The following is a 24,390-nucleotide window of genomic DNA, read 5'->3' as shown; positions in this document are numbered from 1 at the left end:
ACTTAAGTTATATAGGGGTGAATGGAACATTATACAGAACAATACATACTTTTATTTAAGTTGTCAGTCAGCAGTTAGAATTGAAGGAAATACAGGAAGATAGTTTGATGTAAAATTAGGAGTAAGACAAGGAATGCTCATTATCTCCACTCTATTCATCATCTATATGGATCACATATAGATGATGAATAGAGTGGAATGAAAGAACGTGTCATTAAAAGTGATATTAGTCTCAAAGATTCTCTAACGAAATCGAATACCAGCTGTAACAAATTGACATGAAAATCAGCAATAAAAAGACCAAAACTATGAAAATAGGAAGAAGCATAGAAAACTTTTGCATTCTGAATGGAGAGCCTATAGAATAAGTAAAATATTTCAGCTATTTAGGCACAGTTTTTACTGAAGATGGCAGGTTAAAACCGGAATAGACATCAGAATAAGCAACGCTAGTATGATGGATAGCCAGATGAATAAATTTATATGGAATAAGAGAGAGATTAGCCAAAACACTAAATTAGTAGTATACAAAACAGTGTTTAAACCAGTTTTAAGTTACAGATCCGAGAGTTGTGTTAGTAATAAAACACTTGATCAAAGACTAGAGACCACAGATATGAGAGTTCTAAGAAAAAAGTCTGGGGAATGAACCGATTGCATCAATAGCAGAATCATATTAAAAATAAAGGTATTAGAAAGGAACTTGATATTTTTAGCATTCAAGAAAGTGTCAGCAGAGCTAATCTAAGGTGGTATTGCCTTATAGTGGTATCTTAAATAGAATGGGTGAGGAAAGGTTGGCAAAACAGGTTCGATGCCAAGATGGCAGGAAAGAAACCCAGAAGAAGACTAACGTCTAGGCGGACTGATTCACTCAGAAGTGTCTTATATTTCTGATTGAATTATTCCACACGAAATGTTAGATATGACAGTATTGGAGTGCTCACAAGTAATAGATTGATTTTGAAGAAAACTGTTGATAGGAGATTAATAATATTGTAAACTTCATCATGCAGTCCTTTTAGAGCAACCTGAACACTCCTGATCATTATCATCCAACAGGATGATAATGATGGTCTACCAATGTAGGTATAGTGAAGGTGACAGGTTAAATCTGGAAATAGACAAATGAATAAGCAAAGCTGGTATGATGGGTAGCCAGATGAATAAATGTATATGGAATAAGAGAGAGAGAGAGAGATTAGCAAAACTTCCAACGCCTCCTTAGTATTTCAGATTAACCGTGAAATACTAAGGAGGACAAATGGTAGATCATTTTCTCAGTTCCAGATAACATTATTCCAGTGTAAACAGAGGGTCTGGAGTTTTGGCACCTTGTTAGTGAAGGTGCAACATTTGTTTTTCGTTTGGATTCACATCTTGCCTAAGACGCAAGGAAAAATTTGATAAGGTCTTTTCTAATGAGAATGAGTTAGCTATTCTGATAGTCTAGCAATTTGTTTTTACTATCGTAATCTGAAAGTGGCTGGGAAACTCACGCAATAATTAATAAGTATACTGAATGACCTCCGCCTTTTTTTTGCAAAGTACCATAAGCTTTCCTTCATTCACCCCATATCATCGCCCACTCCCGTTTGTGGTACGTTGATTAGTTTATCACAGTCCAGAATTTCAAATAAGAAGGGCAATAAGGAGCGTTGGGTTAACTATCGACCAAACTCAGCATAGTTGACTGGTGAGTGTTTTACTTCGACAGGGAAAGTTTTTTAGGATGTTTTGAAGAACTTTGAGGTATAGAAGTAATAGGATTAAGGCTGGAAATCAATTACACTGTATGTTCTACTAGTGGAATGGGATTACTACCGAAACTTGATGATTATTTTGTTCTCAGGTTAAATATAGGATTAGCATTATGGGTTATAATTAGGTTTTTAATCAATAATGGTTTGTAGCTGTTCAAAAAAAAAAATCACTTTGACATCAATTTTTCGGAGAATCCTGAATTAATTGGTGAGTGCTCACAAAAAATTCTGCCCCATAGTATCGTAAGCGATGATCTTAGGTTCTCTGCCAAGCATGCGCTGTACTCATTTCTGTTTCGTACTCGTAGATGGCGTCGCTGAAGTTGTGCCATTTGATGTAAATTTGTTTCGAATGCGTGGCTGTTAGAACTGCGAAAAAAAAAAAAAAAGTAAGGCAAAATTACCAACAGAGCATGTTTGTGTAATCACTCTGTAACTAAATTTACTACTAATAAGCAGCATTTCTAAATTACGAATATTAAAATACTGTAATAATAATATAACATTTCATTATAATAGCTATTATAATTAATTATTATAAATTAATTATAATGATTAATCATACTTTATTTAGCTGAGCGTTTAGTTCGTGATAAAGAAGTTTAATTTGAGATACGAAACATTTGCAGAAATGCTGTAGTTTTACTGTTTTTAAGGTAGCACAAGGATAGTTATAATCGTAATAGCGTTACGAAACTGATATCAAAATAGTTCTTTAGTGAGTGATTATAGACAAAAGAAGAAAACAAAATCTGTCATCTTTCCTGAAATATGTATTATATTCTTATTCATTTCCCTTTCCAGAAGTCTTGTTCATCGCATGTTTCACTCCAACAAATGTCTGACTATGCTGGATATTACCAGGATTTTCAAGTGAGTCAGTTTTGTATGTTTTGGAAGTTGTATTATTATTACATACTGTATTATCATATAACTGCATATCAACTCAAGGGTGGGGAGGCATTGTTGGCCATATAGTGCCCAGGTACATATCATAGTACTTGTCCTTGAAAAATATTGGTGCACTCGTCTCACAATGTCCCTTGGCAGGGTAATATTCTCCCATCACACACACACCAGTGAAAGAACCTGAACACATCCTTACTTAGCTTGCTGGAATGACCCCAAGCTCTCTCTCTCACTTGCCCTGAACTGCAAAATTTCTCTTATATCTATACTGTAAGATCCTCTTAGTACTTTTTGTGTTTTTGTCACATTCCTCTCCTATTTTGCAAACTTGGAAGACCAAACTCCTTCATTGGTCTTGATTGAAAAAGTTCCACTGGCCAGATAGTATCTTGGTTACTGTCATATCAAAATATTTGACTTGATACCTTGATCACCTATCATTTTGACAGCTTCTTCATAATTTATGGAACCCAGGAAACCATATTTGAGCATAGTAGTCCAGACATAGTCTTATAAAGGGTTTGTTAAGTGGGAGAATAACTACTTTCTTATTCCTATAAATAAATATTCTTTAATATTGCAGATATTTAATGTGATTTTTTTTAAAATTGCCTTAGTAATGTGGCCTCTAAACTTTCACTTGCTATCTACTATCAGCCCTAGGTCTCTAGCTCCATCAGTGACTTGCAGCAAATTCCCATTAATATGATACTCATTCTGCAATGCTTTCAGTCCAAAATGCATAACTTCACACAATTCAGCAATATTAAACTTTATGTCATTAATTTGTCCATAGAATGTCTTTTCAAATCATACTGCAAAGATTCTGTATCAGGTATGGTCATTATTACCATATTCCTCTTTGCATTATCAGCATATATTTGAATGTTGCCCTACAGCCCATTGTCTTTAATTTATAAGTTAACAGTGTCTAAGTTTAAAACTTTGTGATATTCCACTGGTCATTTTCTTAGAATCAGTTCTTTCATGCCTGTCAGTCGACCACTTTGCTATCCTTGTCACAAGCCTGTTTTATCTTCATTCTTTTAAGTTTGTGTAATAATCTCCTATATGGAGTTCTGTTATATGTCTTGGAAAAATAAAAGTCTCATGGTATATATCCACTTACTTTTCTGTTGGTCTATTTTAAAATGTGAGCATATTGCTAAAGCATGTCCTGTCTTTAGCAAAGTCATGCCAAAAGTAGATCAAAGTGCTGTTCCTTCCTTTTATTTGTCAGCTTTAAGTAACACTCTTGTTTAAAATTATGTTCATTTGTTTAACCTTTGCAATTTATTCTCCTGACTCTGGGAATGAACTCATTTATAGATTCCTTCACACACCTCCTTAACCACTTTTTATGCACCTAATTCCTGAACCATGCAGTTTCTCAAACATATGGCACAGCTGCATATTTCTGTGATATGCAGTAAATAGTAAATGCAGCATATCACAGGAATATTAAAATTATCTCTGCGTCATAGTTTCACACATACACCTTTTTTAAACAAATCTCCCATATGCTTTGCTGCTATCCAAAATAAAACTGCATGTTTGCTTTCATCAGTTTGGAGGCATAACAGTTAACTGATTTCTAGTCAGATTCTCAGATGTTATTCCCATATCTAATATTCTTGCACCATGAGCCCATAATGTGCTACTAAAGGAAGTTCTCCCTTAGTAACTATAAATTCTCTTTTTCACCTTTTGTATATTTTCCCCTTCCTATAGTCTATATGTCATATCACTGTTAGGCTGTCAAAATTCATGTGCAGACACATCTTTGTTAACATCCCTGATTTATTACATCAAGGATGTTAACAACTGACCTTTAACTAATGTAACATTAATAATTTTATTTTTAAAGAAAAACTTGAAACCTACTATCATTCAACACACCCAGATAGAAGAGATACAATTGCTGTCAATGAATGCTGTAATCAGTCTTGCAGGTGTGCTGAACAAATTCCATAATCTTTACCTTGGCATGTTAAAAGTACATTTCCTTTTTTGCTCAGAACTCAAGAATGTTCAGATCAGTTCAAAACTTCACAAAATCTTTCTTACTTTTTGCATGTATATCTATATCACGCATCGTTTCATCCATTGTTGGATTAGTGTAGAAAGGTAAAAAGGAATGGACCCAAAACTCAATCCCTTGGTCTCAGAATTGAAAATAAGAACTAAGAAATTTTGTCAAGAAGTAATTTTTCATGCAGTATCTTCCAAATGCTTCACATAACTAAATATCCAGATCGTATGATTTCCATAAAACAGTAATACATTTGTTAAGCATGAATGACATAAATCATGCTGAAGTGCAGGATGTGCTTGATGCATATCTAGCAAATCCTTCATTTTGTTGCTTACAACTTTCTCCAAAACCTTTGCTACAAAACAGAAAATACTCACTTGTGCAATACTTTTATGTAATTACCAGCTTACAGGCATCTTACCTATTTAAGAATTTTATTCAACAATGAGGGTAAAGGTACAGTGTCTCTTTAACCCCTTAATGCTTTTTGATTTTTAAAAATTAAAAATCAGAAAATGGTTGTTTTTCTGCCAATTTTTTTATTCTTTCTTTTCTTTATACCCAAAAGAACATTAATAAATCTTGGAAAAAAAACACAAAAAATGTCTCTTTTTGCAAAAAAAAGGTTAACTAAACTGCACCTACTTCGATAAACCGAGTTAACTCGGGCAACAAAAAAATCTTGAAAATAATAATGTTTTAGTCAAAATTTACCACCCTGTGGTAAATTCTAAAACACGGGATGAAACGGAAAAAATTCAGTTTCTTGTGGACCCGAGTTAAGTCGGTTGAGTGCGTTAGGGGTTTAAAGACATTATTCTAGTCACATTGTCTTTTGGCTTTTATTGCTTTTATCCAACAGCTTTATCATCATCATCATTATCAAATTCCTGATATGTATTCTCAAGTGGTGTGGATAATCTGTTAACAAGCCCCTAATCATTCTCAGAACTCTATGGTCTCCAGTTTTTGATCAAATGCTTTTCTAACTCAACTCTCAGATCCATAACTTAAAACTGGTTTGAACACTGCCTTGTATACTGCTGGTGTGGTGTTTTGGCTAATTTCTTTCATTCTATATAAATTTATTCATTTGACTTCTTTTATTTCCTATTTAATGCCTGAATGCTGCCCAAATCTTTACCTCATGTATCCACTGATCAGTCTGTTTGTCATATTGCTTAAAACAGAAGCCTCACTGGTAGACTTGGGAAATATAGTAATGTAAAAAATACCAATTTTTACCTAATATATATAGGTTTTGGAGTCTACTGATAAAGATGCTGTTAAGGACAGAAGTGGCTTTATATTACTCTATATAAATTGCATTTTTTGCTATTTAGCAATAACACTGATTTCTAATCTTTAATTTACTTAAATTATTATTTTTTTTTTTAGTGTTTTCAATCTGTTGTACATGAATACTGTGGTTTAAAAAAAAAAAAAAAAGGATGTTAAAGGAGCTTGTTAATACTAGATTTGGAACTGTTAGAGTGCAATTTTTTTAGGAATTAAAAATGAAGTTATTCTAAAGGATAAAAGTAAAGGGAATGAATGAAGAAGAAAAATTTTCTTTTGTTAGTTTGCAGTTGAATGATGGTGGCTAGTTATCCCATGTCCCGTATCTGATTTAGTGAAGAATAAAAACTGCTACTATCAACATGATGCATGAAAATACATAGAAAATACATGCTCAGAAACTGAGTATTTCCATAGATTATATTGATGTAAGATAGAGAATTACCCTAATTATCCTCTTCTCTATAAAGTCAATGGTTTTAGGTTCATCACTACAAAATGTGAGAACAGTATTCAGTGGTTGGTTGGATTTGTGATTTTCATGTTTTTACTAAATAGCTCAAGGAAATTACAACGTATACTAGGATATACATTAAAATAAATTTTAATATACATTTTAAAAATATTATATTTAAAATATTAATATATAATATTAACCTATAATATATATAATATTATATAATATTATATAATATTAAAATATTATATATAAAAATATTTTAATATAATTTTAAAAAATATTAAAATTTATTTTAATGTATATCCTGGTATACATTGTAATTTTCTTAAGCTATTTAGTAAAAATGTATAACCAACGTCTAAGCCTTTCCATGAGAATTGTGATTTTCATGAAGTTAACAGATGTTCAGAGGAGTGTGAAGGAGCAGAAGGAAAAATTTTTTTAAATGATCAGGAAGCAGAGGTTGTGATACTTTTATGCCAGGAAAAAAAAAGCAAACTGGAAATTAAGGTTGTTCTATGCAGAGAGAGCAGTAACATCTTGTCTAGAGATTTCAGTTAAAGTAAGAGTGGAGGGAAAAATTTTTTTTTTAAATTTTTTTTAATGAGAAATAATAGTTAATAATATGTTACATCTTGTGAGGTTACATATCCAGAACCAATTTTTCTTGTATGAGTTCACTCTGAGGTTGTGTGGCACATGTCTAGTGATTTCAATTTTAAGGTATTAGACTGGTGTTCATAGGGATGATTGCTTCTCTCACAAGATATCAGAGAAAGAAAAAGTGCATTTCCAATCACAAAGAAAGAAATTTCTGTATGTTTTTAAAATGATAAGTGAAAATGTATGTATTATTTATGTATTATATTATAATTTTATAATTGAAATGCATTTTGTTAATGACAATTGTCATTTCTAATCCATCCCTGAGGGGGGGGGGGGGCAGGAATGGAAGCTGTTTTCTGAATCAGCTACTGCAGCACTTCCCAAACTGTGGACCGCGGCCCCCTTGGGGGCCGTTAGTTTTGTAGAGGGAGGCCATGAAATAACAATTTTAAAATGTTTTAAGACTAAGTGTGCCATGTCAAATGTGTATGTAAGATAAGATGCTAAAAATGTAATATTTGCATTTGATTTTTGCAATGTTTGCTGTGTATGTTTTGTATCGAATATAAATACAATAAATATTATATTATAATAACATATATCTATATTACGATTTTTTTTCGAGGGGGGGGGCATGAAATATTTTAATTTTTCCAAGGGGGCCTTACATCCATAAGTTTGGGAAGCACTGTGCTACTGTATTAGACAACTGGAGGTATAGGTTGCAGGATTGACTATAAAATTATTCTGAGTACTATAATGATAATGACTTAAACAACTATATTTTTCTTTTAAATGATCTTCATATCTCCAGTAATATATATTATATATATCTCCAGTAATATTATATTATTATATTATATTATACACAAGTGTATACCATGCGATTTTTTTCCTTCAAAAAAAAATTTTTTAATGTCATTCTCACTCATAGTATATTTAGTATAGTAGTGTGGGAAGGCCGAGATTTGATAACTAATCAGGAAATCCCCACTTCCAGACCAAATGGAGCTTTTCAAACTACATCAGACCTTTATTAACCAGGTGATGGTCTCACTAAAAGGTGTGTTACTATTACTAAGCTTAGTAATGGAGAATCAAAAGTAATATCATAACAGTGTTGGTTTTTATATATATCTACATCTACATCAGCCATTTTTTGCTGCCTGCTCATATTTTATTTTTAACGAACTGTCACATTAGATTAGAGAGCAAACCATAAAATTACATTTTTTTTCCCACTGCTAATATGTAATAATCAATTATATGCATTAATATGCCTAATGTGTGTATTAATATATCAGTTATATGCATTACTATTCCATGTATATCATTTCTTCTCCATGACCGAATGATTTCTGCCAGTCACTTCCATCTTTGATGAGAGGATTGACTTCATTTTGCTTTTTCAGAGAGAGATAGGAGTACAACTTTAAACAAATAAACTTGGCTGGTTTATTTATTTAGCAGGAAAAGCCCTCTATTTCTACCTATAGTAGATAGTAGAAATGCAGTTTTTCTACTTAAATATAAGTAAACTAGGTAGTAATTATATATTGGGTTTTATCCTTTATCCAAGTGTAAGCAAACAAAGTTTGCACCTGAAGTACTTTCAGAACTTGGGCAACTCGTGGTAAAGGTAGTATAAGTTCTCATCACTTGCCTTAATATTTCCCATAATGCAAAGCAAATCTCCTTGCAGACATGTATACTGCTATGCATTAAGCGAAGGGCCACTACCCATACCAGTTTCGACCTTTACTGAAGTCTCATCAGTGGGAGCCAGACCCAGAGGTTGTGAATACTAAGGTGGAAGGAATGGAGAAGTCATATTTACCTATACAAGTATATTTATATTTATAGGACACTGATACAAGTTATAACTTGTTTCAAAGTCTAAATCCTTCACATGCCATTGACAATATAACAGGTGACCGGTTGACTTTAGGGGTATGGGTGTTTTGATTATGTAGCATTATAGACCAAATGAGATGCTGGATTTTCTTATCTATCTATATATTTCATTCTAAAACAGTATTGGACATGTTTTTGTACTTATTACATAGTGCAATACATGGTTTGCAAGGATAATTATTCTAAAACAGTATTGGGCATGTTTTTGTACTTATTACAACATAGTGCAATACATGGTTTGCAAGGATAATTATAATCTGACATATTATTCTCCATAATCCTTGTCATATTATGTAAGTTATGACCTCTATGTATTTTAAGTAGTGTGATTAGGATTAAATGTGTTGTAGGTATCAAAAGAAAACACAAAACACAGGTTATTCACTTGACTGACTTTTAGTAACAATTCCATTTCATAACATTCTTCTTTTGAACAATTAAAAAATTCAACAATGAAGCCATAAACAAAAACAAACTGACACTATATTATGTTAAAATATGTACAGAAGCAATGACTTAACAATGTGTAGATCACACATATAATGACAATATTTCTTCAGCAAAAACTGTTCTGCATATAAGTCTAATTCCTAAAAGATGTCAGTTATAAATATACAGGAATACAACAACAGAAGTGATCATTTCAAGTACAGTAATTTCAAACATATACCAGTCATGACATATTAAGATATGGGCTGCATTTCTGAGGAAATTTTTACATTAGATTTAGATAAGATAGTGCACTAAAGGATTCTTTATGTATCTTATAAACATGTATTTGTTCAACTGTCAACTAATAATATAATAAACATTGTATATGGTGCTTCTTTGGTGGAATATTTTTAAGTCTAGGCACTTTCAAAATTCAGCAGGAATATAATGTGTTAATATGAATTAATTTCACCTTATACCAGTTAAAAGTGTAACCAGCAAATCACTACAAGAAAGTGATTATGAAATCTGACATTAATGATTTAAATAATTTGTTAAATTATCACTCTTAAACTTGAAGGAGTTAATCTTTGATATATATTGTATTACATTGTATTACAATCAAATACATGAAGCAGCGTTCATTGCATGCTCATTCTAGGTCCATTTTTATTCTAATAGGAGAAGACTGCAGATTTACACAACATAAATTTTACTCTTAAAATATGTACAGTATTAAATTTAACTTGCAAAAAGTTGTTTGGTTTGTAATTTTAATTTTTTGCTCTTTTATATATTAATCAAACTTTATTCTGTGTAGTTTTGAAAGCCAATGCAGTGAATCAGAAACTAAAATGTGTTTGTTATCTGGAAAATTTAAATCACATGACAAAAAATTAGTTCAGTACTTACATGCAAGGACTAGATTAATGAATGACTCATTTACTGATATTTAGTATTTTATTACCTTGCAATTTGATTTCAGAGGCACCATGTGTTTTGTTACTGAGGAGGGGGGAGAGCCTTGTCAACTGATATCACAATTTGTTAACTTATCGCTTTAGTAGTATATATGGCAATAAAGGCAGCAGTATACCAGAATGGTTCACAGGCCCTCCTTGTACTATGCCCTTAATGCTGGGGCTTCAATAATTTGGAGTGTATATGAAGAAAACATTGCACACATGTATATTACTGTAATAACTTCTTTATTATATTTATATGATTCCAACTTTGCATTCCACAAAAGAAAGTACATCTAGTTCTGATAAAGAGAAAAACAATGGTGCATGTAGAGTTTCCTTGTACTTTGCATATCTAAGAGCTATTGCATTTCTTAAATTTTTAAAAAAAAATTTCCTTTAATTTAAATTTTTAAACTAAGAAATAATCTGTTCTTTCCTAAGCTTAAAGTTATCAATATTTTGAAATCATATTGTAGATAAAACTTTTCTTAAAATCTATTTTTTTTAAAATTTTGGTCTGTTAATTGTGTGTGTTCTCTAGCTGATTTAACCGTTTTGCAAGAGTAAAAACCTGAGTTTCCAAGAAGGAAATTTACTAACTTCACGAGACCAACTAATGTACCCAGTTTTTTTTATAATAAATGTTGTTTGCATTTATTTAGGTTATTTATTATTTGAGATAAATATATTATAATTTAAAAAGTGACTTAATATAATAAAAGCTAGTTTATTAACTTATATGACATTTTCCAGCCTGGTTGGCTGAGTGGTTAGTGTATCTGCTTGTGAAATGTTTATTTAATACTTTCAGTTTGTATTTCCTTTCCTATTACATCAAGCCTTTATTTCCCCTTATATTCACAAATTCTCATAAAAATGAGAATTAGTATGACCTTGTTGATATTCATAGTATGATGCAGCAGGAAGAAAATAAATTTAGGTTAAACTTTTATTATACACAATTTATACACATTATGTAAACAGTTTAATGTCTCTTGTTTTACATGGTCACACTCAAAAAAAAACCACTTACATTCACAAATTGAGAGAAAGTTTGAAAGACACCGTTTACCTTATTGTAAAGTTTGATTTGAGTGTTGATGTTATTTCTAAAACAGTTTTAACTTTATTTTAGTTGTACCAAACATGGGAGAAAGAAATTTTGAAACAGATGCCAGCTCTCTAGTTTGGGTAAGGATCTAGTAGTGAATGAACAAAAAAATAAAAAATGTTGGAAGCAAAGGTGGAAGGCATGACTTTGTTTTAATTATTCCATTTTCTAGCAATATTAACTAAGAAGTATTTGAAAAGGAGCAAATATTTGGGCAAAGAAATCCTGATAAAAACACCATTGCAATTTATGCATAAGTTGTATCACAATGAATGTATGTAGTGGGGGTTACAATAGATTCATAAATAGCCACCAGATGTCTGCTAGCAAACAGGATTTTATTAGGCTAGATGTTTTGTGAGTTCTTTCAAATTCTTACTATGCCAGTTCTGCAAGGGGTCTCAAGAGGTATCGTGGGAGATCCACTTGGTGTTCTCTCTTCTTATCCTACTTTTCCTTAGATTCGGGAAGATAGCAGCAAGTTAGCAGAGTGTAAATAAACTTTGGCTTGATGGTTAACATATATAAATGGAGAAAGACACTGTGAGAGGGGTATCTCTTGAATGATATCACACTCCTGTGGGGATTGGAAAATGCTGTGATGCAGAATTATCCAGAAATGAGGATACCATGTCAGAGTGGGAACATTTTCTTTTCTTTTTTAAGAAAAAAGCTGTAGAAAATACTTAATGCTTTCTTTTTGTGTTTATTTGGATAAGAAACACTTTAAAACATCCCAAAAAGTATTCATCTTTAAATATTCCATTTTCTATCAATATTAACATAGAACTTAGGAGCAAAAGCAACTGATAAAAACACTTAAATTTAAAAAAAAATGCAATATAATCTGAATCCATTGATTTTTTATTTAATTTCAAAAAGATTAGTATAAAAACTTATGATCAACTACAAAAATAGATAAATTCATTTGGAAATATTAAAAGAGGTTTATGCAGTTATTTTTTTTTTCTTAAAAACTTAAAAGGACAGAACTGATTCCAAGACTCTGACACGAGTTCCTCTCAGAAAAAAAGCTGACAATTCCTCCCTAGAAGATTCCAGAAGTCCTGGATAAGAGGAGTAAAAAAAAAGTAATATTTAAGGGTGTGACCACTTAGGTGGTAAGATTTTCTGTCTTACATCGCTGTCTGTCTTCCATTATACTAGAAGTAATATATTTTAATATTTAATTAGATAAGCGTTTCTGGTACTATAAGACATGCATGGAAGCTTTCCTTATTTGAGAACATTATTTGGTAGCCCAAACAATTTTATTGTAACCTGCCCCCACCCAAAAAAAAAAAAAAAAAAAAAAAAAGCCTGCATAAAGCTCTACTGTAAAAATATTACAGCAGGAAAACGAAAGGACTAATTTTCTCATAATGTATTTTAGACATAAAATTTGCAAATATTCATCTTTCTTCACAAAAAAAAAAAAACATAGATATTTATTTCCATTAAAATAGTTGCTTAACTAAGTACTTTTTGAACCTAGGGAATTTAACTAGTTAATGAGATAAGTTGTTTTTTTCCTATTTAATGTAATCCTGACCGAGCATGCTCTTAAAAGAGCATGTTGTGCATTTTTAGTACCAAACCATTCATTTTCCAGATTGTTCAAGCTCACCTTGAACAATCTGGCAAACTTCCTCTTAAGACCAAAGATGCTGCTCTTTCATGCCACTTCAGGTCTCCTATATGTATGGTAATCTCATACTGGAGCAACAGTATGAGATGTAGCCAGGTAAAGGAATAACATACCACAACTGAACTACTGCACTTAGATAGTGTTTTCATTAAAATATTCTAATTGTATATAAACAACAACAACAAAAAAAAAAAAAAACTCGAAATGATTCTTAACACTAATCCTGTGGCCTCTCTCTGAGAGGGTTGCAGCTGATTACTAGGGAGATATGATTTCCCTTTGCCTTCCTTGCTCAAAATGATTATCGAATCTATAACTAATAAATTTATTACATTATTACATTAACAAGTATAATCTGAATAAATGCTCACTGAGTATTCTCAATCAAATGTCTGGCCTCTGGTTTCAATGTGTATTTGAACCCCTTGCCTGCATGGTGGGGTGTACTGGTGTAGTCTTATATAGCTGAATATTAATATTATTTGATCCGTTTTCGCACTTCGAAATAGACTTTTCCCAAGCTTTTCGGTGTCATATAGTAAATAGTTCCGGATAATCTTGTGTGATGTCGACAGGAAGCATACGGACTTAGTTATCCAGCTCTTGGTGGCAGAACTGAAAGTTCTCTCGCAGAGAAAGACATATTACGTCATCATTTGTGAAATGCAATGCTAATCGGGTGTGATAAATGTAGTCTTCGTTGCGGTTAAAAGTGACGTTGTTGCATATCTAGTAGTGTTTAAACTCGAGACTTAAAAAAACGCAAGTGAAACACTAATTTAACTTGTGTAAATCTGCAGTGATTTATATTAAACAAGATTAAATGTGCACAATAAGTGCTTAGAAATGAGATTTTTCTTGCGTTTGATAACAAATTTAACATGTTGACATGTACTATAATCTTGAAATCACATCCAGGCCAAGAATTAAACTACATTGCTGACATGCTCTGAGAGAATCTCACTTACTTTTCATTTTCGTCCTTTGGGATGCTTTTTTAAGTTTTGCTGATGGGATGAAACTGTACAAATGAAATATATACACAAACGTCAGCGTAAGAAAAACACCACCCCTCACACTCGAGTCGGTTCACTAGGGAACTTGTGATGGTAGGAGTACACCTTGACTACAGCTGCGGCGACAGTGGGATGATAGACGGCATTCGGCGCCTTAGGGTCTCTTCGCTGTTTCCGGCCTAACCTGTTATTAAAGAAACGGCCCCAGGAGTTCCATGTCTTGCTGCTCCACACCCAGACGCCCGTGGTGATACCTAGGAGTAAAGATGCGAATATTTTCACCATAAAGATCTCCTCGGATGGGATGCTATCTCTCAAGCGGCAGCTGTTGTCTGCAGCTCGAAGTTGGCATTCTACACCGGTTACTATAGCGACGCCTTTCCACTGCGTTCGATTGCTGTATTCGTACCAGTGACAGGCCATAACACACACAGCAGGAACGCTGTACAGAACAGAAAATACTCCAATTCGCACCATCAACTTTTCTAGTTTGTCGATGTTTCGACCTACATGTTTCATCACCTTTCGGATCCTGATCATAGAGATGAATCCGAACATGATGAAGACAGCTCCTGTCACAAAGAAAACACAAAGCGGGATGATCACGAATCCCAATAAAGCGTCGGGATCTTGGTTACCCACGTAGCAGAGTCCCGTCAGTTCCTCTCCGTCCACATGGCGCATCGTTAGTACCACAATAGTGAGAATAGCTGGCACTGCCCAGGCTACCATATGAAAGTAACTTGCCTTAGATTCGATGGCCTCGTGACCCCACTTTTTACCAGCAGCCAGGTACCACGTGATAGTCAGAACAACCCACCACAGAGCTGCTGCCAGTCCAAAGTAGTAGAGGAGAAGAAACACGACAATGCAGCCTGTGCTGTCCAGTCCTTCGACGATCAAATGAGGGTGTTCGCCATCGGTCCGATCGCACGTCACGAATTCTGCTCCAGCAAAAATTCGCAACAGATACGCGACACTACTGACACAGAAACACATACTCATAAAGATTATGGGGCGTTCGGGATATCGAAACCTAGAAGTATCAATCCAGAAAGTACTCACAGTGAACAGAGTCGACATAAAGCATATGGCTGCCCAAATGCCCATCCAGATTTCGGCGAAGTTTTTGTCCTCCCTGGAGAACATCATGTCTTGCCCGCACCGAGGTACGCAACTGTCCTCTCTGTTCGGATGTCGGGAGGGAACCACGAAAAACGTTTTCACGCAGGCATTCGGTGGTGGTACTTCGTTGGTGGTGTCAGCCCGTCCTGGACCATAACTGCTTGATGGGTTAACCCCACCTTTGAAAATGGTAGGAAACTTATCGGATCTGTCGGGAGTGTAGACCGATGCGGGCAGATTAAATTTATGGGGAAAGTTCGAGTTTACACTTGCAACAGAAGTTTCAGTCTGCTTCACCCGTTGCCTTTCGTCGGTGATGTTTGGGAATTCCATGCACAATCCATTTTTTTCTGGCACGGGAAGGCGACTGCAATTCAGCATATGCGGCCAGTTGAAGTTAAACCTCTGAAGTACCGGAAGACATCTGGATTTTACCTCTTCACAGATCGATTGGCACGACGGAATAGGAATATCCACTTGCTCGGTGCACATCGGGGCATACAGCGAACACAGAAAGAATTTCAAATGCTTTGAGCAGCCGATTTCAACCAGTGGAAGAAACTCATGCACTTGAATTGCCGCCTCGGCTTGATCTGTGTGACCCATGATATTCGGCATTCGAGTGAGATTATAGCGCATTTCTTGGCACATGGGGATGGTTATCCGTTCGCACTGGCTCCGTCGACTGTTTATGCTGGCGGAAAAGCTCGGTGCTGCTATCAGGAGCACCGCGACAGAGAATACCCATTCCCCTAATCCCATCTCTCCGGTCGATACACGATAGAAGGTCAGAAATTACCGACAGTCTGACAAGAAGGGATTAAGAGTTCATCTCTCACTGGTCCGCTGCAGCTCATTGTACGAAGAAATCCTCCGACACAAACTGAACGCCTGGCTATACGCCAGCGCCCGTTACGCTGAACTGGGATCCTGCGTTCGTTCACCGCTACAAGCACTTGTCTAAATGGCAGAATAGTTGTTCAGCACGAGAGAGCATTGTCCACAGCACCCCCTTTCAACTGCCCAGACCTCCGTGCGCGCACACATACACACCACACAGCAGCTCTCAATAATACGGTGTAGATGTGCTTTGAAAATGACAATCGCTTCGGTGGAGGCGGAGCACAAAAGTTCACGTGGATTCTTCCGCGTGTGATAAGCGCGACCTTGAACGCATCGCGGAGCACACTCCACAAGTCGACAAATACACGGCATATCTCGTCAGCTGTACTTCACATGTATTGACTGTCAACGATTTAATTTTTTCGCCAGCTAAAGATATTATCTTCGCTGATATCCTTATGCCTTCCGCGAACTACGTTTTCCTGGGGACGTATCCATTGCGTTTCAACCCGTAAAGTCAACTGCCCACCAGGAACGGAGCGGAATGTTTCTATCGCTTTTGAACTCGCCGCCAAAGCGAGTGCGCGTCCGTGGCGGCTTGTCACTCTAGATCGCCGTAGGCAGTGATAGCGCCTTCGTGGGCCCCTCCCAGGCGAGGGGGTGCGCGAGATCATCCATCAAGTCGGACCCCATGTTCTAGTGTAGTAATTAGTAGCTGAGCCTGCTACTTGCCAAGATATCGTGCTGTTTGCAACTGGTTGGCCAGGAAAAAGGGCTCGCACATTCTGTCTTCTTCTATTGAGAGGAAAAGTAAAGTTTAGATAAATTAAGTACTGCGGGTCAGGCTTGCTGAGCACAGTTTTAGGAGCCGAGTTTTACACGTTAGTACTTGGAAATAGAGGAAATAAAAGTACTTCAGTATTGAAAAAAAAAGTTGAAATGTTTAATTTTTTAATATTCAGTTGAAATGCAGATTAATAAGGTGTGAAGTCGCTTTGAATTAAGGAATTTATTTTCCTATTCCAAGCTGTGTTTGAAAGTGTAGGAGCGAAAGGGAAAAGTGCGTGTGTGGTTTATTTTGAAGATTTTGTTGCTAATTTAAAATAAAAATTGAATTCACGTTTCTAACCGCAATTTCAGTCACTGAACACTCTGCATGAATGAAATACTATAAGAGAAAAACACTCGAATTAAAAACAATAATAATATTATTGTCGACTTAGTCATTTTCAGTTGTTTTATCAATTCATACACCACCATTAAGTGGTTCGTTAGGTGGCTGTGGTAATCTGTACGGCTAATAAGCACGTGTAGATAATAAAGACTATTCAGATATTCGAACATAAAAAAACAGTTGCAAAATAAATAAAGAGAAAAAATTACTGCTCGCCGTTAAGATTTTCTTTTCTTGTTAGCAAGTATTCAGCCATGTTTTATGGGAGGGATTTGACGACACATTTCTAGTAATTTTTGTATCTTAAGTTTTATTTCTTTGCGCTGGAGTTATTCTGGTGATGGTCTTTTTCGTGGGACGAAACAAATAAATTTATATATTTAAATTTAAGACAATTTAAATATAACAGACCACTCGCTTTGAATACCTGCTGTTCATAGAGGAGGAGAACAATCTTCTACAGAATCTTCGAAATTGTAGCTGACCAGCTGTCGCCCGTATTTTTATAGGTCTCAAGAGGAAAGTTGAAAATTATGAATGCAAATTCGATTGAGCAGCGCTCAGGAAGGTTCCTACCGAAAAGCAGCAGAAATGACCGTTTGTGTGCAAACAAGCGAAACGAATTTTTGGGGGTGGTCTCCAATAATCGAAGTTGGTGTCTTCTGGAGATCAGGTATTTATAAAGTTTTTGTACCTCTCCAAATGCGGGAAGAATAATCAAAGCAGGAAGGATTCGAGAGTCGCACACGAAGTATAACGGAAGAAAGACTTGTTTCTGAAGTTCAAGAAAAATACGGATGTGACGTCATCTTGGGATTATCTTATGTTCACGTGCGTGATTCCAATCGGTTTAAGTAGATATAGATAAGAATAGATCTTTGTCGAAAGGTAGAAAATTGTAATCAGAAATCCATTTAGCTGTAATTTTTTAAGTAGGTGCATGGATTAATGTTTCATTGCACAGACTGAATTCTTTATGATATCGGCTTTCTCTGAACGAAAGAAAAAAAAGCTTTTCAGAACTCATTCGAATCGCAGTCGTATAGATGTGATGCTTCTGTCTGATGTTGGTCCTGTTTAGGAATAAATGAGTTAAGTATTTAGTAATTTTCATTTATAGAGTTTGACTTCAAAGTGAAACTTTCCTTTCTTCCTCTGCATTTAGCTTGCAGAATATGTAAATCACAGAGAAATAAATCACAGAGACGAATAGCTTTACTGCTTCATTCTCAGCCACTATCTTGAGTTCCAGAACAGTTTGATCTTTAATGTGTTTTTTGGAGTTTTAAGGAATGAAAAACTCAATGGCACACAAAGTCGAAGGGAATTAGAACAATGAAATGAATCTTTGGTAGATAAAATCTTACATTTGGCATATTAAAAAAATTTTTTTTAGTCGCTGTTTGATTATAAGACGAGTTATTAAAATGAATCACGGAAATGTGATATTCCGCCTCTCATTAATAGTTTTTCTTTTCTCTTTTTAAGTGCCCAAAGTTGCGCACTTGACTGATTTACCCATTTCGGGTGTGCTGTTTTAAAAGCACCGACGTCAGTTGAATGCATTTTCGGGTTTCGTGACCGAACAGATACCTTTGCTGGGAATTGCTGTAGATGACGTGCACACATAACAACGACAATCAAGCAAAGGAAGGACTGGGATTATGGTATGAATGCATGCGTTACGTAGATGCTGCAGGCTCATCGTGACCTGTGTGTAGGCACACAATTACTGTAATGAGGCTACACGCACGGAGTCTGCAGCTTTTTTAGTAGAATGCAATACCCGCTTTTATTATTGTTTATCACTTGGCTTCCTTTTTCTTCCCGCCGGTGAGCGTTTATGTGTGCGGTATTAGGAACAATGGGACACGAAGCGTGACGCAGCTGAGGACGTGTTTGTGCGGCGTGCTTTGATGATGGGTGTCGAGGTGAAATACACCTGGTCGTACTGGTTTGCTTACTTTTATTAAGGCGTTCGTCCTCTTGACAACATGGATAATTTCCTTGATCTTTTCTTTTGACAAATCACGCTCAGGCTTCATCAAGACGTCTTTCACTTCAAAAAAATCACGCAGCTCAGTTTGTAAAAAGTTCCCACACTAAACCTGTTGTGCAGTGTCCTAGATTCATCCAGAAAAAATGACGTTTCATAAACCGTCGTTTTTTACGTATGGAGTGAAACACTTTTATTCATTCACTTGTGGCGGCGATGAAGAATTTGTGAAACGTCGTTTTAATTGAATGCGCGAGTGACACATCACTGCTGATTGCAACACAGAGTTAAGCGGACACAAACTAGAGAAGATTGCACCTCAGATATGCTTTTTAATAGAAGTTTACGTTAATTATCAGTCGTCGTTATCTTGAAACGTATGTCGATATACGAATGAAGTTTGATTTTTTAGAATTCTTTACCTGTCGAATCCCCTTTCAGATGCGGAATTATTTTTCTCAATACTTGAGTGGCGAAAGAAGCAAATCGAACATTTTGGGAAATGTGATTTTTGTTGCCCTTTCTTATGATTGGTATGCTTCAGTTCAGAATACCAGGGTGGGTTGCTAGGTCTTCATATTTTGTACAAAACCTCACGAAATATGGTTTTAAGTTTTTTAAGTTTTAAATTTTTTAAAGTTTTTTCCAAGTATTTCGCATTGAACACTGTCAAGTATTAATACAGCTAGTTTCACTTTCAGATCCGCTGGAGAATTTTCAAAAATAAATGCAATTCGGAATATAATTTTCATGCTACGAGTGAATTGCGATAAAAAATGTATAATTTTTTTTAAACATTAATCCTAGGAGAAGCCAGGTCATGTGCTTTGCTCTTCGCTTTTCAGCAGATTTTTTCTTTGTTTATTTAAGTTTTATCGTGTTGTGTTCAAGAAACACTCACTTTCGTCTGTTGCTAAGCTCAAACCAAACTACATTTTTCATTGAAGGAAGGTTAGAAATAACTCCGGAGAATGTTGTTCCCGAGAATACAACGATAGAAAAAGTTTAACAAACAATATTATGCAAATTCAAATAGCACGTACGCAAAACGTTAAAAAGTAATCCAAACTTTAAATAAGAAGTTATCAGTGGTATTAACAATATCTTAACACGTCTGCTGACATCTTATAACTGAAAAATCGGCACTCACTGAAAATTTTGAAGCTCTTACGCACTTAAAATTTTAGGTAATGTTAGGCGTTCCCCGCTATGATATTAGCTAGTCAGGAACATACTTTTTTATTATAACTTTAGGACTCATTAATAAATTAATTAGCGCGCTCTTAGGTTGGGGGAGGGGGGGTATTGTGACAAGAGACCCGGAAGGTTTAAGGATATTACTGAAAATTCTCTTCGTTTTTTTCCCTGCCATATTTTTTCTTTAATCTGTTAACTTTAATCTGCATTGAAGTAGCAAGTACGGTATTTCGATCTTCAAATAGATCTTCAGATTTTTTTTAATTTTGAGAACCATGTCATTATTGATTAGAGTTCTGTTTGATTCTTGGCAGTTGATTACAAAGTCGAACCCTCCTATTCCTAGGAGAGAAGACAAATGATTTTAATAACTAAAACTGACTTTAACTAGTTCCCCCTCTCTTCGATTTTGGAGATTGGCATTTATGGAAGTCATTCTGGTTATCTTAGCTGCTAGCAAATTATTCTGACTGCCACTTGCTGTCCGATTGCAATGGTGAGGTAAAAAAAAAGGTGGAAATTTAAAAGTTTTTTTGTGTGAAATGCCACTGGGCAGTTATTATTATTTTTTTATTTGCTGTTTAATGGACTGCATTTCCCCATAATTCGGTAGTTTTAATAAATATAGCATCGTCACAGTACAGGTATATAGCTATCACAGATGACGTGTGCGGGGAAGGATTTCTCTTTTGACGACAGTAATGATCGTGTTTTTATTAATGAACGAGATTTTATTAAAATACATGTTGAAAGACAATTCCATGCGTGTATTTCCGGTCCATGACTAAACTATGAGGCATTTGAACTTTCGCAAGCTCCATTATAGGCACTTCTGGTTCCCATCTGCCATACGGCCGCGGGAGGGTAGCTATCTGCTACCATTCTAGGGAGAGATGATTATGAGCAAGGTGGTTTCCCGTTGCCTTCCTTGCCTTAAGTATTTATGACTGTGACCTGTGTGTTCACGGGGCCGGTTTGCCTGCTTGCGAGATGAAAAACCCCAGATAAACTGGCGGAAAAAACCCTACTGTTCACGCCCAAGACCGGCTAACTTGGCTATGGCTGAGGAAGATCCTTAAGCTCCTCACGTCGTGGACGGGAATCGAACCTAGGACACTCCTTCCCCAGGCATATGGTTGCGAAGCGCAAAGCCACTACGCTAACCGCGCGGATTATAGGCACTATAGAACCTTTTTAAGCTTCGTTTAGTGTCCGTCTAGACTAGGATTAAACGTGGTGAGGATTTGCTATTGAAGCAGTTGCTTTACTTTCTCCCGCATAATAGAGCTGTGCTAAGCTAGATGCAAAACTATTCTTGGATCATTTCTGTAGTCATTTAGAGCCACATTAAAAATCCTTTCACAAAGATATTCAAAGATGATGTATTATCAAACTGAATTAAACCCAGTTCTCTTTATATTTTATGTGGTAGATGATTGTGCCCTCTTGTGCCTGGTTCAATCAAGTTCAGTAAAATCCGACTATCTCCATTATTATAATCTTTGAATTAACTTGTAAAGTCAGATTAACTCTTCTTTCGTTATTCTATTAGTTTAGGAATGCCTTCGATTTCTGTTTTAGCATTCGTTAAAAATCGTGTTTCTATGATGAGCCTCTTAAGGTTATTTTCCCCCTTCATAATCGAAATTAAAATGGAATTATGTCAAGGATATCCAAACTACGATCAACGAAGATGATTAGATCAATCCACGAGTTAAGTTGTTAGATGCAGTTTCTTGCTCACCGGCCCAATATGCCGAGTGGATATCCTGCCCGTTCCTTCATCAAGCTGTGGTTTAGGATTCCACTGTGGACATGGATGTTTTGTGCATGCTTCGGGTGTTTGTCAGTGTTCATTGGACTTATTTCTAATACAGTTCAGGTTAAAATTAGAAAGTTATAGATTAAAATTAGAAACTCCTGGTACGCCCATCGCGTTAAATAGCAGTGTCACAAAACACAATGCAAAATAAAATTCATCAGTTGCTGGAATACTTTAGTGACACGTGAGTGAATTATTCATACACGTAAAGATAGAACAAAAATACTCAGTTTATATTTCTTAAGAGCATTCCCTCTCACTTAGCAGTGAAAAGTGATAAATTTTGAAAGAGTAGGGTTGTTTTCTTAAGTTTATTCATCTTCACGTGGAATTTGTAATAATCACCGAGAGTTCAAAAACAACCAAAAAATAAATCCGCATGCACAGCCGCTCTATTCAAAGAAATAACAGTTCTTTAGTTTTCGAAGTTCATTTTTCAGTTACTTCACTTGGCTGGAAAATGAGTTACCTTACAACACCTGCTTTAGCTCATTTAGGTAGCACTTGAGCGCTTACTTTGGGAAGCAAGCATTTTAGCTTAGCGATTTTTTTTAATGATAATCTCATACCCACGAAACGCTGTAAACTTACAGCACATCAGTCTCTCAGGGAGGGAAAAGGTTACATAGCTTGGAAACCCTGCTCTAAAGACAGAAGATAGTACTTCAGGCATCTTATAAGAAACCTGAATGGCTAATCTGTTATGATAATGATCCTCTTTACTTTCAATATTGGAAAACTCATTTTAACATTTTTTTTAATGTTCATATATATAGAGGTGAAATTCGCTAGACGTTTGCTGAGGAAGTTGTGTTTCGCAAACTTCGAGTTGTTAACTTGAATAATGTAATCATCATCATCGATACCACTCGTTGCGATTGTAATTCAATAGTTGTTCTTCGGGAATTTTATTTTTGCTCTAAACAAAATGCTACCAATAAATAGCCTCCGAACGTGCCATAACTCTCCTGAGTAGACCCACTAATAATCTTCAGTTTGCAAAGTTTTCGGGAGCCGGCATCTCAATCAATAAAGACGCCTGGCTTCCTGCCAGTTCCACAGCTGCAATGCAAGAACCAAATTGGGATTACAAGTCTTGGGGCAGTGAGAACTATTTATCGGCGAGAAAAGCTTGAGCGGGCGAACGAGATCGATGTAGTGATGGTCACAAGGAGATGTTCGACAGCCCACTCGAGATACTGACCGTGTATCTTAACAAACCAATGAATTATTTTCCTAGCGCGCTCTTAGAGAAGTGCAACCTAATCTTCCAAAAAACATAGGAGAGAACTGTAAACGTAATTAATTTATGAAAACTTTATCTTTATGTGCATGGCAATAAAATAATAACGGAGTTATACCTTTATGAAAGAAATTATTACGTGTTTGTTTCTGGAGGTAGCACATTGATGAAACAACTATTTTTATGATAACTGTTTTTATCCATTTTTTTGTATGATAATTCAAATAATGAGATTCGTGGGGGGGGGGATCAAGAAACGCAATGTGTAAACGAAACCAGATGGTGTCAATTGTACCATTGGATGATAGAATAAAAAGCAAGCAATGTGCATCTGGTTATACCAATCACGTGGGACCGTAGTAATCCACTAAGGCAAGGGGTTCTCAACCTTTTCCAGTGGTGTACCACTATATTTAATTCAAGATATTAGATGTACCAGTAAGCAAATCTGTTTTCATACCACCCGGGATTCTCAATCTGTGGTACGCGTACCATAGGTTGAGAATCCCTGCACTAAGGCAATGCCTTGGAGCAGCTAAAACAGTCAAAATTGTACCTTGACCATAAAAACATCCTTTATTTGTGTTGTTAATTTTACATATTTTCATTAACTTAGGGGCGGCGTATACTTAACAGTAATACTGTTACCACAGTCTTTATCACATAGATAGTTCATTCACGTTTGCGGACGTATGATGAAAACAGGGTGCGTCAGTAAACACCAGTGTGTGGAATTCGAATCCATTCTACTTTTTTTCGAAATAGTTAAATTTCATAGCCTGAAGTTTTATGCATATATCGAGTTCATAAATTAAAAAAAAAACGTGAAACG

The 24,390-nt window shown here is 35.4% G+C and overlaps 1 protein-coding gene across 1 annotated transcript; it reads right to left on the bottom strand.

Annotated features, from left to right (window-relative positions):
* Positions 1-9,363: 9,363 nt before the first annotated feature.
* On the bottom strand, positions 9,364-16,249 carry LOC150104365 (frizzled-10-A-like). The gene has a single exon (XM_090396333.1). It carries the CDS (start codon positions 16,043-16,045, stop codon positions 14,216-14,218), a length of 1,830 nt encoding a protein of 609 aa, XP_090252459.1. The 5' UTR covers positions 16,046-16,249; the 3' UTR covers positions 9,364-14,215.
* Between the last annotated feature and the right edge of the window lie 8,141 nt (positions 16,250-24,390).

This window comes from Typopeltis vanoorti, chromosome 8 (genome assembly GCF_054136105.1).
Source record: "Typopeltis vanoorti isolate ZY-2024b chromosome 8, IOZ_Tvanoo_1.0, whole genome shotgun sequence".
Classification (NCBI taxonomy): Eukaryota; Metazoa; Arthropoda; class Arachnida; order Uropygi; family Thelyphonidae; genus Typopeltis; species Typopeltis vanoorti.
Note: the sequence above shows the minus strand (reverse complement) of the source record. Positions and strands in the feature narration are given on the sequence as shown.